The sequence below is a fragment of the Nansenia antarctica genome, assembly GCF_963989245.1.
Source record: "Nansenia antarctica genome assembly, chromosome: 3".
NCBI classification, from domain to species: domain Eukaryota; kingdom Metazoa; phylum Chordata; class Actinopteri; order Argentiniformes; family Microstomatidae; genus Nansenia; species Nansenia antarctica.
Window position 1 is genome coordinate 38,272,024 of NC_137688.1, and position 14,705 is coordinate 38,286,728.

General features: G+C 48.7%; 1 protein-coding gene across 1 annotated transcript; it reads right to left on the minus strand.

Moving 5' to 3' along the window:
- Positions 1 to 7,037: 7,037 nt before the first annotated feature.
- LOC308154050 (F-box only protein 36-like) lies at positions 7,038 to 8,354 on the minus strand (the record flags this gene model as incomplete). The annotated part of the gene is made up of 4 exons (XM_080527230.1): positions 7,038 to 7,205; positions 7,331 to 7,503; positions 7,950 to 8,058; positions 8,259 to 8,354. The coding sequence occupies 4 exons, from the start codon at positions 8,352 to 8,354 to the stop codon at positions 7,038 to 7,040; spliced, it is 546 nt and encodes a 181-aa protein (XP_080383356.1).
- Between the last annotated feature and the right edge of the window lie 6,351 nt (positions 8,355 to 14,705).

Consider the following 14,705-nt stretch of genomic DNA (forward strand, 5'->3'; position numbering starts at 1 on the left):
TTCTTTTGGAAAAGGAAACAAGAAAGCATCTTCTTCCCCTTGTCTTTTCTCATGTAGGCCCATGCAGGGTCCTCATTTTGCATTAGTGACTTTCCATTACTCCAAACCCATGGAAGGAGACACCTGTCTCTCTATTCTCTTATAGAGAGATTACGGGCTGGTTTCACAGACACAGCTATCGTCCAGGATTAAATCACACTTGCAATGGAAAATCTCCATTGAGGATGCTTTTTAGTCTAGGACTTAAACCTTGTCTGTGAAATCGGCCCTATATCTTTTAGAGATGTGTGCCTCCTCCCTTTATGAAAGCATACTGTTCTCTAAGGGTTAATTGTATTGACGGGCTGTGACCCGAGAGGGGAGGAGTTATCCGTTGTTAGGGAGTTAACTGTTATCTGTTGTTAGGGAGATCAGTTATTTCTATTACAAGTAAATGGTTGACACTGACTCTGACTCTTAAATAATATCATTATCTAACACATACAGCCCCTGTCTGGCCCTTTATAGCAAAGTAGGCAGTGCCCTAGAACTTAATCCCTGCTTCATCTGTATTTTCTTTTCAATGGTTTTTCCTATAAAAAATGGTGCTCAAATTGCCAGGCGACCTGTACAATATCCATTATTATCACACCCACTCAATGCCTTGTTTAGAATATCACGAGTGCACATGCTCCCACGCAAGATTAAGAGGTCATCATCTGTGACCATGCTGAGGCCACACACACATTCTGCCAGGCATGGCACCCCACTCATATTATAACTCACTATGATCATTCATGCCTCCAGCAGATCAAACCCATGGAGGGAGGGAGGGAGAGAGAGAGAGAGAGAGAGAGAGAGAGAGAGAGAGAGAGAGAGAGAGAGAGAGAGAGAGAGAGAGAGAGAGAGAGAGAGAAAGAGAAAGAGAGGGAGAGCAGAGCAGTGTCTGTTTGTTTCGCATTGTCTATTTGTTTCACAGGAACACACACAGCTGCACTAATAGGGTCTGGTTGGTTCTGAACTCAGATGCAGATATGGACCGCACAGGTCTAGTTTTGAAGGATAGTGATGATAAGTGATTGTCTCATGTCAGGCTTTTAGTGATTGGGTCTTCAGTTCATTCTGCTTCTATACATCCTTTGTCAAATGGGATCAAAACATTACTTTTATGGGTGCTGTGTGTGCTGTTCATTGTGGGTTCTTTTATGTATTCTGAAGTAGATCATTAAATTCCCTCATTTTGTGGCCATTTGATGCTCTAAAGGTTCTCTCCCCATGGCAACAGAGCTGATCTCTGAGCTAACTGCGGTGAGCTGTGTGTGTGTGTGTGTGTGTGTGTGTGTGTGTGTGTGTGTGTGTGTGAAACAAACACACACACAAACAGGCACACTGCGTCTACAGGGAATAAATCTTCATTAGACAGCTATGCCTGGGGCTTGAATGGGCTCTCTAACATGATAAAGCAACAACAACAACCCTATTTTGCTATGTCATTAGCCTTCGATGGTAAGAGAGGACACGAGCACTTAGACAAGCTGAAAGTTAATTACTACACTACAATTACTACTTTTCTGCTATACTGTTGTGTTCCACACCACTGAAATGAAGAGGGCTGATTAGGAAGTGGAAATGTTAGAATAGGTATAGCATAGCATAGAGTACAGCAATAGGTTAGAATAGGTATAGCATAGCATAGAGTACAGCACAGTGTTTTATTTGTACAGTATAGTATAGTGGATAGTGTACATAGCCTTTATTTGTGTAAACCAGTTCCTTTCCCTTCTTGTTTTTTTTCCAGTTTTTTTTCTTTCCTAGCACCAGGGGAGCCCCCCCCTCCCAAATTTCGTTATTTGGTACCTGTACTATATCAATGACAAATAAAGACCATTCATTCATTCATTATGTCATTTCTCGAATGCTATAGCTATCAGTTTCATTAGAAAAGCCAAAAATCAGGGTAGTGTTACAGTGTTCGATTTGTCTTTTAGTTTTGAGATACTGATGGGTTAGCATGACAAATCTATGCCATTGTTGTGACAGGAGTCTGTTCTCTGTTTTTTTTTCTTCTCTGATCTGTATCAGATCACATATTTCCCTAAAAGCCAAAATAAGATACACATTGTCTATTTGGTGCAATATGTTTCTTTATTGTATTGAAGACAGAAAAGGGACACACACAGCAATACTGTACATACGTCATGTATCAATGAAACCATAAATGTAGTTCCAAAAACCAAACTTGTAGTTCATTTGGTGAAATAAGCATTGTAATGTGGTAAAATCTTTGCTTTCTACTTTTAGTTTCTACTGCGGTCATGTTGTGTATCGCAGGATGAGCAGGCCCGGATTAACCCCCTAGGGTGCCCTAGGGTGACCAGACTTGATGTGTGCCCCCCCCCAACACACACACTTTTTATTTATTTAATTTTTTTACTTTGCAAGTGAAAATTTGATATTTACTATGGTTACAAAAACCATAGATTTACAAGAGCATATTACTACAGTACAGGCTCATCCCAGTTGGGCCTAATGCCGTAGTATAGCCTTGACACTGATGCTCAAATCTGAATGCAACTCACATCCCAATGCAACACGACTTTCTAAATATAGGCAAATTATTTCCATCATAAATGGCCTGAGACTACATGCAAAACCATAACAAAGGGGGAAAATGCACATACTGTATACTACAATAAAACAAGCTCAATACCAACCAAGTCCAAAAATGGAAATAAACAGCGCCTCTCTCTTTGCCGCTCTGCTCACCTTCGTGATGCTGTATCAGACGTAGGCTATAGCCCTGTGCATCACACAGGCCCAAATCAGCCACAGCGTCATATTAGCCCCAAATAATCATAAGTAAGCCTTACCGGTAAGGAAGAGCCTCAGTGCGACAAACACACATTGGAACGTCGTCTGTAGTCCATGTATTCTCAGGATTTGAAGCATCTCCTCTGGTGAACGGGTTGTCTCCTCCCGCACAAAATCCTTGAACTGAATAAGTTCATCTCCAAAGTTTTTGTCCAGGTCATCTGGATATGTGGAGGAGAGCGCAGTAGCGCGTTCACGCACAGAATCGCGGTCCATGTCGGAATCAAACAAAACGCCAAATAGTCCATTCAGGGCCCTGTATGCATCAATGCGCTGAACAAGACAGGATTGCTTAATTTTTCGCTTGGCAGAGCCACTCAGTTGTCGCCTGTCCATTTTGATTTCTTAGTTGATAGTTTGGCGTCACTGCGTCATCGCGCACCTGTCTGTGATTGGGGGGGGGGGGGGGGGGGCACTTGTCTGTGACTGGGGGTGGGGCACTCGCAATTTTTTATCTTATTATTTATATGATAGCCTAAATATAACCGTTAGTTTTGTATCTGTGTGGATGTCTTCCAGTAAATATAGCCTATATTTTAAAAATGTGCCCAAAATATTTTAAAGGTCTATTCATTGTCTGAATAATTTGGTGCCCCCCCATTGGCTGGTGCCCCAGGGCATTCACCCGATGCAATATATGGATAATCCGGGCTTGAGGATGAGTGAACTGTATGAGTCCCACTCGTTTCAGCATAATAGCGCCACTTTCTGGTCATTACTGGTAGCCAATTCAAAAATGATTCAAAATAATAAAGAGACAAGGGGGGTTAACACTTGTCACCAGTGGCGGCTGGTGCTAAACATTTTGGGTGGGGCACAGGTTATGGGGGCATGCTCCACGGGGAAGAATATCAACTTTAAAATCTGGATTTACAGTCGATTTTAGCATGAGAATAGCTCTACCCCCCTGTACAGACCTCGCCATCCCCTCTACCCCCCTGTACAGACCTCTTCATCCCCTCTACCCACCTCTACAGACCTCTTCATCCCCTCTACCCCCCTGTACAGACCTCTTCATCCCCTCTACCCACCTCTACAGACCTCTTCATCACCTCTACCCACCTCTACATCTCCTCTACCCACCTCTACAGACCTCTCCATCCCCTCTACCCCCTGTACAGACCTCTCCATCCCCTCTACCCCCCTGTACATACCTCCTCATCCCCCCTACCCCCCTGTACAGACCTCTTCATCCCCTCTACCCCCCTGTACATACCTCCTCATCCCCCCTACCCCCCTGTACAGACCTCTCCATCCCCTCTACCCCCCTGTACAGACCTCTTCATCCCCTCTACCCCCCTGTACAGACCTCTTCATCCCCTCTACCCCCCTGTACAGACCTCTTCATCCCCCCTACCCACCTCTACAGACCTCTTCATCCCCCCTACCCACCTCTACAGACCTCTTCATCCCCCCTACCCACCTCTACATACCTCCTCATCCCCCCTACCCCCCTGTACAGACCTCTCCATCCCCTCTACCCCCCCTGTACAGACCTCTCCATCCCCTCTACCCCCCTGTACAGACCTCTTCATCCCCTCTACCCCCCTGTACAGACCTCTTTATCCCCTCTACCCCCCTGTACAGACCTCTTCATCCCCCCTACCCCCCTGTACAGACCTCTTCATCCCCTCTAGTGAGTGTGTGAGTGTGAGTGTGTGTGTGTGTGTGTGTGTGTGTGTGTGTGTGTGTGTGTGCGTGCGTGTGTGCGTGTGTGTGTGCGTGTGCTGAATACATAAACAAACAAGCTAAAAGACGACAATAGAAAACGTACCATGCTGACGATATTACTAAATGTTTGAAGTAGCTTTTATCTTAGCTGACTCTCTTACCTTCAGGTCGAGTTTGTGTATTCTGGCTTCGCAAAACACCAACAGTAGCAGCCTAACAGCCGCGGAGATTGCGCGGAGATTGCGCGGAGATTGCGACCACAAACGAAGTTTGACTTCGGTAATAGTTCCAGTTGTAATATCCTCAAGCAGGGGAGGCTGGCTCCTCACCAAAGGGAGAAGAGAGAGATTTTTTTTCTATGACTTCTAGACAGTGTTGCTTCTGAATATCATAGTCCAATCAGCTAGTGTTCTGTGGCGTATATATCATAGTCCAATCAGCTAGTGTTCTGTGGAGTATGTTCCAATCAGCTTCAAGTCCCGCCCCTTTCGGTGCATGTCCCAAAACCCCATAGACAATTGACCGAATGGCCTGAAGTTACCAAAATAGATTTTACATGCAAGTCTACGAGAACAGCCTAGTGCAACTTCGAGTAGACTGAAAGTTGCCCCGAAAGGGGCGGGACTTGAAGCTGATTGGAACATACTCCACAGAACACTAGCTGATTGGACTATGATATACTCCACAGAACACTAGCTGATTGGACTATGATATTCAGAAGCAACACTGTCTAGAAGTCATAGAAAAAAAATCTCTCTCTTCTCCCTTTGGTGGGGCATTGCCCAATTGCACCTAATGAACCAGCCTCCCCTGCTTGTCACACTAAACGCTTGACTGCCAAAGACGCCAATTGGCGTCTTATAGAATAGTAACGTTGACTGCCAAAGACGCCAATTGGCGTCTTATAGAAAAAAGAAGAAAAAATCGCGGGGATCGCGTTATTGACATGTTCTACACACCTAGCGAGTGAATTTCAGACTTGGTGTAATGTATTTCGGTCCCAGATGGGGGCAGTAGTTCGATAAAAGCCTGGAGAAGGAAGTGGCTTGCTGTGGGTTGTAGTAATGGCGAAACGGATCAGGGTATGTGCCAAACGCGGCGCGGAGCATTGCGGAGCATCGCGGAGCAGCGCGGCCATCGCGCGACTCTTCAAACAGTTCAGAGTCGGATGATACAGAAAAAGTGCAGAAAAAAAAAAGAAAAAAAAGTTCTGCAGAAAAAGCTCGTTTTCTCTGTTTATTGGTCAAAATCAGGTGTTTTTGCTGAAACCACCCTATGTTCTACGGCCGATTTCTAAACACTCAAAGAGGCTAGAAACAAACTTTCTTTTTCTGATGAAAGAAGAGAGTCTAAAGTTTTGGTAGATATGTTCAATGTTTATGTAGTCCGAAAAGTCAATATTTGGTGGGTCTTCAAAGTTCAGCGAAAATGCCCCAAAAGTCTGGCAGTGTGGAGCTCTTTAACTATTATTATACAACAGTTAGTTCCGACCAAGTAATTTGATTGGACAAGAGGCATTCCATGAGTTACGATAGTATAACAGCACTGGGACTTTTAACTATATGTATCACTCCGCTGCACAGGTGTTCTATTAAATGACCGTTAATTAGACTACATTAGCCAATCAGCGAGCAAAGCAAAACCCTCCGTTTTTAAATCCTCAATTTTGGCCGCCATTGGCTAAAAGCTTTAATTTGGCTCTACAAGTGTTAATATGTCATTTTATGATGTTTTAATATGTTTTCAGGCGAGAAAGTAGCCATATATATTCCCAAAATGTGTCCGGTTTATCAAAATAACCAGTTTATATATCTGATCTGACGTTTTTTCCCCACTTCTGTGGGAAACTTCGCTAGCAACATTACGTTGCTAAGATAGTCTGGTTTCCCCTGCTTCAACAGGCTACTTTATCTCCGCTGAGGTAACTACGGTTAGCTACGAGTTAGTTATAACTTACACCACCCTAGGGTATGTATAAATATTTAGTAGTTACTAAGCTCTACGTCATAACTAGTGTGCTTGGTGCAACCCATTCAAGTTTAGTAGTGACTAAATCTTGATTTAGTAAATACTTACGCTATAACTAGGGTTAGTTTGTGATTGATTGATTGAAAACTTTATTAGAAGATTTGCAGAAGTAGGTACATGAAAGTACATATTACATACAAGGTCAACTAACAGGATAAAAACCCAAGAAAGCCACTGGCTTATTTCAATTGGGGTCCTTGATTCTCAATTCATCGTTGTACTTAGTAAGAAGTGGTGCAACCGACCCCAGTTGAACAGTCCCGTTGCGGAACTATTTTTTCTTGACGGAACCAAAATAAATGATTAAATAAACAAACAAATCATAATCTGTTGTCACTTATTACTGCTAACTAATAAATTGCGCTGTAGAACTGTTGTATAAAAGCAATAACACACTCCCTCTCGTGTGATATTGCTTAAGTAGGTAGATGCTAGACAGACAGGCAGACAGACAGGAAGACAGACAGACAGAGATGGATTTCTCCCTCTCAGAGATGCCAGACACTGCCCATCTTTCCCTGGTGTTGGTGGGCCATGCGGGAGAGGACCTTTCTTCTGTGGAACACCACTAGGCGGCGCTGGAGGGATGGACTCATACTCGCCCCATATCTTGCTCCCGCAGTTCCCCGTGCCCAAAACCCCTCACTGCAACAAAGCTGGGGTAAAGACGAGACAGAGCGGTGGGAGAGTGAGAGTAAGTGGGGGCAGATGAGATTTTTTTTTTTTTAAGTGTAAAGCCATAAACAGACAGACAGATAGACAGATAGATATGACATGTTACCTGCTGGAGCCTCTTGCAGGTCTGGGAGACATTTTGAATCTCTGCCCAATCAAGAAAGGACAGAATGTTCAGGAGGAGCAAATCAGGAAGCCGGACCAGGTAGTCATAGCGGTGCTGACACAAGTTCAGCACATACTCCAGAGTGTGTGGACCAAACACTCGTTTTATGTGGCCTGAGATAAGAACACACACACACACACACACACACACACACACACACACACACACGCACACACCAAGACCAAACATTCACCATGTGACCTGACCTGTGAAAGTTGTTATTCAAAGTTGTGTTTTATACTGTAATGAACATCAGGCAGCTATTTATAAATGAATATCCTTGTTGGTGGGTATAAAATCATGGGTGTAGCTTATCTCACAAGCTTCATGCTCTGACTTGTTCTATGGCCCGACTTTAATATGAAATTAAAGTACAATATGTAATAATTTATTACTCAATTGTATATGATCAAAAGATTTATTGGCAGGTTGCATATCTAAAGCAGCACCTCACTTACTCGATTCAAATAAATTAAATAAGGTGTATTACTATTTACTGTATCTACTATTGTCAAAGCTCTCTTTTTCTCCATAATGTGAACCAAGGTTGAAATCGTACCTTGTGTGTGGCTATTCAGCAGGAAATCAGTGTGTGACTTCCTGTTCTGTGTGGGCTGTAATTTCTCACATCGTAGAGGACAGGAAACTCTCCAAACCCTGACGATAACCTATAGAACCATAGATAGACTCTCAGATAACACCCTCTCTCAAGACGACACCTCGCCATAGTCCTAACGGCATCACCCTGCTCTCCGACCACTTCATCAACTGGGTATAGTAGACTGTACATCACACGGTTTATAAAACAGTGCAGTACATAAAAACATCATGTTTCCATTGGTATGACCCCTCAGCTGTGTGTCCTTACCTCTGTCTGGGTCACTATTAGCTGGTAGTGGTCCTTACTGGGAGGTGCAGCTTGCTGACAGATCTCATGCAGACTCTCTGGGAGCAGAGAAACCATTTTCTCCACAGCCAACACAAACACTGTGGCCCGAGTACAGGGTCAGATCATTAATATGATGTGTGAAGGACGGTGAGTGCCAAAGGAATGTGTGTGTGTGTGTGTGTGTATTGTTCACCACAAGCCAGGGCACCGTGCCCTTTGTTCACACTGTTGCAGTTTCTGCTCCCAACTTTTTTTTCTTTTACTCTTGGTGGTACAGGTTACACAAACATGTGATAATGCCCAGGCTTGTTCATTTTTATGAAACTACACTATATGTACAAAAGTATTATGACACCTGAACACAGGGGCGCCACTAGAGATTCTGGGCCCCATGACAGAATATCATTTTGGGCCCCCCCCCACCTAAACCACCCATCAACCTAGACAACCCAGTTGAAGTTGATGAACTATTGATGCACTGTAAGAAATTCAATGATGGACATCTTTTGTAAATGTAATTTAAAATTACAGTTAATACAGGAATCAACAATTCAGCAAAGAAATCTCAACATTCTTTAACTTATTAAATTAAGACTTGAACAACACAAGGACAAAAGTATAATTAAATGAAGATTTGAACCCAATTATAAAAGTATAAATCACACAAAAAGCAAAAATATAATTTTAATGGGGTGGTATTGTGTCTAAATAAATGTAGATCTTTTAAAGATCAGTTGACCATAATACTGTCAGGATTAGATCAATGAAGAATTACAGCAGAGATATTTACTGACTCAGCATTGCTTGTTTCACACAAAGACAAAAGTGTCTTATACAAGAGGGAGCAACACAGACATGGTGCCAGCGAAATTGAATAGTGAAATGGGAAAGAGGTAATTTTTACACACTGCGGCAGTACTGAGGAATAGTATACCTGGAGAGCTAAAAACTATATCTAACCTATTGCACAACGATTCAAGATAGGAGTAAAGAGATCAAATCAAATCAAATCAAAGCTAAACGCTGGGCCTTCTTAGTAGCAAAATATTTAATAAGATCCTTGAAATCTAGTGATAAAGCCAACTTGCTGTGCGGCTGTCATTGTCCTTTGTTACTTCTTGCTCTTCTTCTTCTGCCTCTTTACCTCTGCTCTCCTCTCTGGCTGCCTTGCTTGAAGAGGGCCCTGGCAGTGGCGATTCTAGAGATGTATACATGGGGTGGCAAAGGGGTGGCAAGCAGATATTTTAGTGTGGCCATAATTTGTGGCCATCTTAATATGTGATTAATATATGTATATTTATCATCCCTTATTGCCTGTTCTACATATAGAACTAGTGTGTGCACACCAGTGTGTATGTGTACAGGTTTCTCTCTTATCCAGTAAATTATTACAAAGACATAGGTTTGTGGGAGAGACAATAAACAAGGAACATGAACAATGCGCGACGGAGTGTGGGCGCGCTGAACTTGATCGTCAGAACAAACATAATATTGGGCCGGTTTCACAGACAAGGCTTAAGCCTAGTCCTGGACTAAATCACACTTTCAATGTAAAATCTCCATTGAAGATGCTTTTTAGTCCAGGATTAGGCTTAAGCCTTGTCTGTGAAACCGGCCCAATAAGAATTAGTTGGGGGCCTTAGGGATATTTTTGTGCAAATTTGTGCAAAAGCACCAAATTTGGCCCAGATGTAGCTCAGAGTATGCTCTAATGATTTAGCCAGGGCGCCCGAGCCAACGACCACCGGGGTCGCCATGGCGGCCAAATCAATATGGCCGCCCTCTGAAAAAGGTTTCGGCTATAACTTTTGAACCAAATGAACTAGAAATGCAAGCCTGGTGTCTATTTTATGTCTTTTGACTATTAGAAACACATTAGAATGCTTATATTCATGATTGGGTGTGTCTGGACCCCTAATTTGCATAATGCATAATGCAATTTTTTTGCATGCATTGTACTTCTGACATTGACATTCTCGGTTGCAGGTTGGCATCTTCTGTATTAGCTGCACAGGGTTTGAGGAACTCTGGACCATGGAGGACGATATCATTGAACACTCGTAAGGGTTCAGCAACAGATGTTGTGAGAGTGTTGAAATGCTTTGAGTCTTATGTATATATAATAATTACGTATAATTGAGGAACTGTTTTTGTTCAAGGTTTTATTTGAATAATATTACCAAGAACAACAATAATACCTCACCAGTAAATGTTCCCAGCTGTATACAATTATTGAAAATATTCACTAATAAAATGCTATGGCTGGTACACAATGTCACAAAATAAAAAAGTGGTGGTCCTAAATGGTCCTAAATCTCATTGGCTGAAGACTCGTTTATTACAAACATTTTAATATGATTACCTTGTAGATACATAGGAACTACTGTAGATGACATGTTGTGAGATATTGCATCATCATTAATGGCCATGTCTGACTTGATAATACCCAGCAACAGACAGTATACATTTCACACCTTTAGTCACGGCACTTCTCTCAGTGAGTCACATCCCAGTCATCATCTATGTAATGTTACTTTAATTGCCATTACAACAAGGAAGGAAGGAAGGAAGGAAGGAAGGAAGAGTTAACATTTAAGGTAATAAAAAGATCAGACAGCACAGTGAGGGGGAAGGACAGCACAGTGAGGGGGGAGGACAGCACAGTGAGGAGGGGGGAGGACAGCACAGTGAGGGGGGAGGACAGCACAGTGAGGGGGGAGGACAGCACAGTGAGGGAGGAGGACAGCACAGTGAGGGGGGAGGACAGCACAGTGAAGGGGGAGGACAGCACAGTGAGGGGGGAGGACAGCACAGTGAGGGAGGAGGACAGCACAGTGAGGGAGGAGGACAGCACAGTGAGGGGGGAGGACAGCACAGTGAAGGGGGAGGACAGCACAGTGAAGGGGGGGAGGACAGCACAGTGAGGGGGGAGGACAGCACAGTGAAGGGGGGGAGGACAGCACAGTGAGGGGGGAGGACAGCACAGTGAGGGGGGAGGACAGCACAGTGAGGGGGGGAGGACAGCACAGTGAGGGGGGAGGACAGCACAGTGAGGGGGGAGGAGGACAGCACAGTGAGGGGGGAGGACAGCACAGTGAGGGGGGGAGGACAGCACAGTGAGAGGGGAGGACAGCACAGTGAGGGGGGAGGACAGCACAGTGAGAGGGGGGAGGACAGCACAGTGAGGGGGGAGGACAGCACAGTGAGGGGGGGGGGGACAGCACAGTGAGAGGGGAGGACAGCACAGTGAGGGAGGAGGACAGCACAGTGAGGGGGGAGGACAGCACAGTGAGGGGGGAGGACAGCACAGTGAGGGGGGGAGGACAGCACAGTGAGGGGGGGAGGACAGCACAGTGAGGGGGGAGGACAGCACAGTGAGGGGGGAGGACAGCACAGTGAGGGGGGGAGGACAGCACAGTGAGGGGGGAGGAGGACAGCACAGTGAGGGGGGAGGACAGCACAGTGAGGGGGGAGGACAGCACAGTGAGGGGGGAGGACAGCACAGTGAGGGGGGGAGGACAGCACAGTGAGGGGGGGAGGACAGCACAGTGAGGGGGGGAGGACAGCACAGTGAGGGGGGAGGACAGCACAGTGAGGGGGGAGGACAGCACAGTGAGGGGGGAGGACAGCACAGTGAGGGGGGAGGACAGCACAGTGAGGGGGGAGGACAGCACGGTGAAAGGGGAAGGACAGCACAGTGAGGGGGGAGGACAGCACAGTGAGGGGGGAGGACAGCACAGTGAGGGGGGAGGACAGCACAGTGAGGGGGGGAGGACAGCACAGTGAGGGGGGGAGGAGGACAGCACAGTGAGAGGGGGGAGGACAGCACAGTGAGGGGGGAGGACAGCACAGTGAGGGGGGAGGAGGACAGCACAGTGAGGGGGGAGGACAGCACAGTGAGGGGGGAGGAGGACAGCACAGTGAGGGGGGAGGACAGCACAGTGAGGGGGGAGGACAGCACAGTGAGGGGGGAGGACAGCACAGTGAGGGGGGAGGAGGACAGCACAGTGAGGGGGAAGGAGGACAGCACAGTGAGGGGGGAGGACAGCACAGTGAGGGGGGAGGACAGCACAGTGAGGGGGGAGGAGGACAGCACAGTGAGGGGGGGGGACAGCACAGTGAGGGGGGAGGACAGCACAGTGAGGGGGGAGGAGGACAGCACAGTGAGGGGGGAAGGACAGCACAGTGAGGGGGGAGGACAGCACAGTGAGGGGGGAGGACAGCACAGTGAGGGGGGGGAGGACAGCACAGTGAGGGGGGAGGACAGCACAGTGAGGGGGGGAGGACAGCACAGTGAGGGGGGAGGACAGCACAGTGAGGGGGGAGGACAGCACAGTGAGGGGGGAGGACAGCACAGTGAGGGGGGAGGACAGCACAGTGAGGGGGGAGGACAGCACAGTGAGGGGGGAAGGACAGCACAGTGAGGGGGGAGGACAGCACAGTGAGGGGGGAGGACAGCACAGTGAGGGGGGAGGACAGCACAGTGAGGGGGGAGGACAGCACAGTGAGGGGGGAGGACAGCACAGTGAGGGGGGGAGGACAGCCCAGTGAGGGGAGGACAGCCCAGTGAGGGGAGGACAGCACAGTGAGGGGGGAGGACAGCACAGTGAGGGGGGAGGACAGCACAGTGAGGGGGGAGGACAGCACAGTGAGGGGGGAGGACAGCACAGTGAGGGGGGAGGACAGCACAGTGAGGAGGAGGAGGACAGCACAGTGAGGGGGGAGGACAGAACAGTGAGGGGGGAGGACAGCACAGTGAGGGGGGAGGACAGCACAGTGAGGGAGGAGGACAGCACAGTGAGGGGGGGAGGACAGCACAGTGAGGAGGGGGAGGACAGCACAGTGAGGGGGGAGGACAGCACAGTGAGGGGGGAGGACAGCACAGTGAGGGGGGAAGGACAGCACAGTGAGGGGGGAGGACAGCACAGTGAGGGGGGAGGACAGCACAGTGAGGGGGGAGGACAGCACAGTGAGGAGGGGGAGGACAGCACAGTGAGGGGGGAGGACAGCACAGTGAGGGGGGAGGACAGCACAGTGAGGGGGGAGGACAGCACAGTGAGGGGGGGAGGACAGCACAGTGAGGGGGGAGGACAGCACAGTGAGGGGGGAGGACAGCACAGTGAGGGGGGAGGACAGCACAGTGAGGAGGAGGAGGACAGCACAGTGAGGGGGGAGGACAGCACAGTGAGAGGGGAGGACAGCACAGTGAGGGGGGAGGAGGACAGCACAGTGAGGGGGGAGGACAGCACAGTGAGGGAGGAGGACAGCACAGTGAGGGGGGAGGACAGCACAGTGAGGGGGGAGGACAGCACAGTGAGGGGGGAGGACAGCACAGTGAGGGGGGAGGACAGCACAGTGAAAGGGGAAGGACAGCACAGTGAGGGGGGAGGACAGCACAGTGAGGGGGGAGGACAGCACAGTGAGGGGGGAGGACAGCACAGTGAGGGGGGGAGGACAGCACAGTGAGGGGGGGAGGAGGACAGCACAGTGAGAGGGGGGAGGACAGCACAGTGAGGGGGGAGGACAGCACAGTGAGGGGGGAGGAGGACAGCACAGTGAGGGGGGAGGACAGCACAGTGAGGGGGGAGGAGGACAGCACAGTGAGGGGGGAGGACAGCACAGTGAGGGGGGAGGACAGCACAGTGAGGGGGGAGGACAGCACAGTGAGGGGGGAGGAGGACAGCACAGTGAGGGGGAAGGAGGACAGCACAGTGAGGGGGGAGGACAGCACAGTGAGGGGGGAGGACAGCACAGTGAGGGGGGAGGAGGACAGCACAGTGAGGGGGGGGGACAGCACAGTGAGGGGGGAGGACAGCACAGTGAGGGGGGAGGAGGACAGCACAGTGAGGGGGGAAGGACAGCACAGTGAGGGGGGAGGACAGCACAGTGAGGGGAGAGGACAGCACAGTGAGGGGGAGGACAGCACAGTGAGGGGGGAGGAGGACAGCACAGTGAGGGGAGGACAGCACAGTGAGGGGGGAGGACAGCACAGTGAGGGGGGGAGGACAGCACAGTGAGGGGGGAGGACAGCACAGTGAGGGGGGAGGACAGCACAGTGAGGGGGGGGGGACAGCACAGTGAGGGGGGAGGACAGCACAGTGAGGGGGGAGGACAGCACAGTGAGGGGGGAGGACAGCACAGTGAGGGGGGAGGACAGCACAGTGAGGGGGGGAGGACAGCACAGTGAGGGGGGAGGACAGCACAGTGAGGGGGGAGGACAGCACAGTGAGGGGGGAGGAGGACAGCACAGTGAGGAGGGAGGAGGACAGCACAGTGAGGGGGGAGGACAGCACAGTGAGGGGGAGGACAGCACAGTGAGGGGGGAGGACAGCACAGTGAGGGGGGGAGGAGGACAGCACAGTGAGGGGGGAGGACAGCACAGTGAGGGGGGAGGAGGACAGCACAGTGAGAGGGGAGGACAGCACA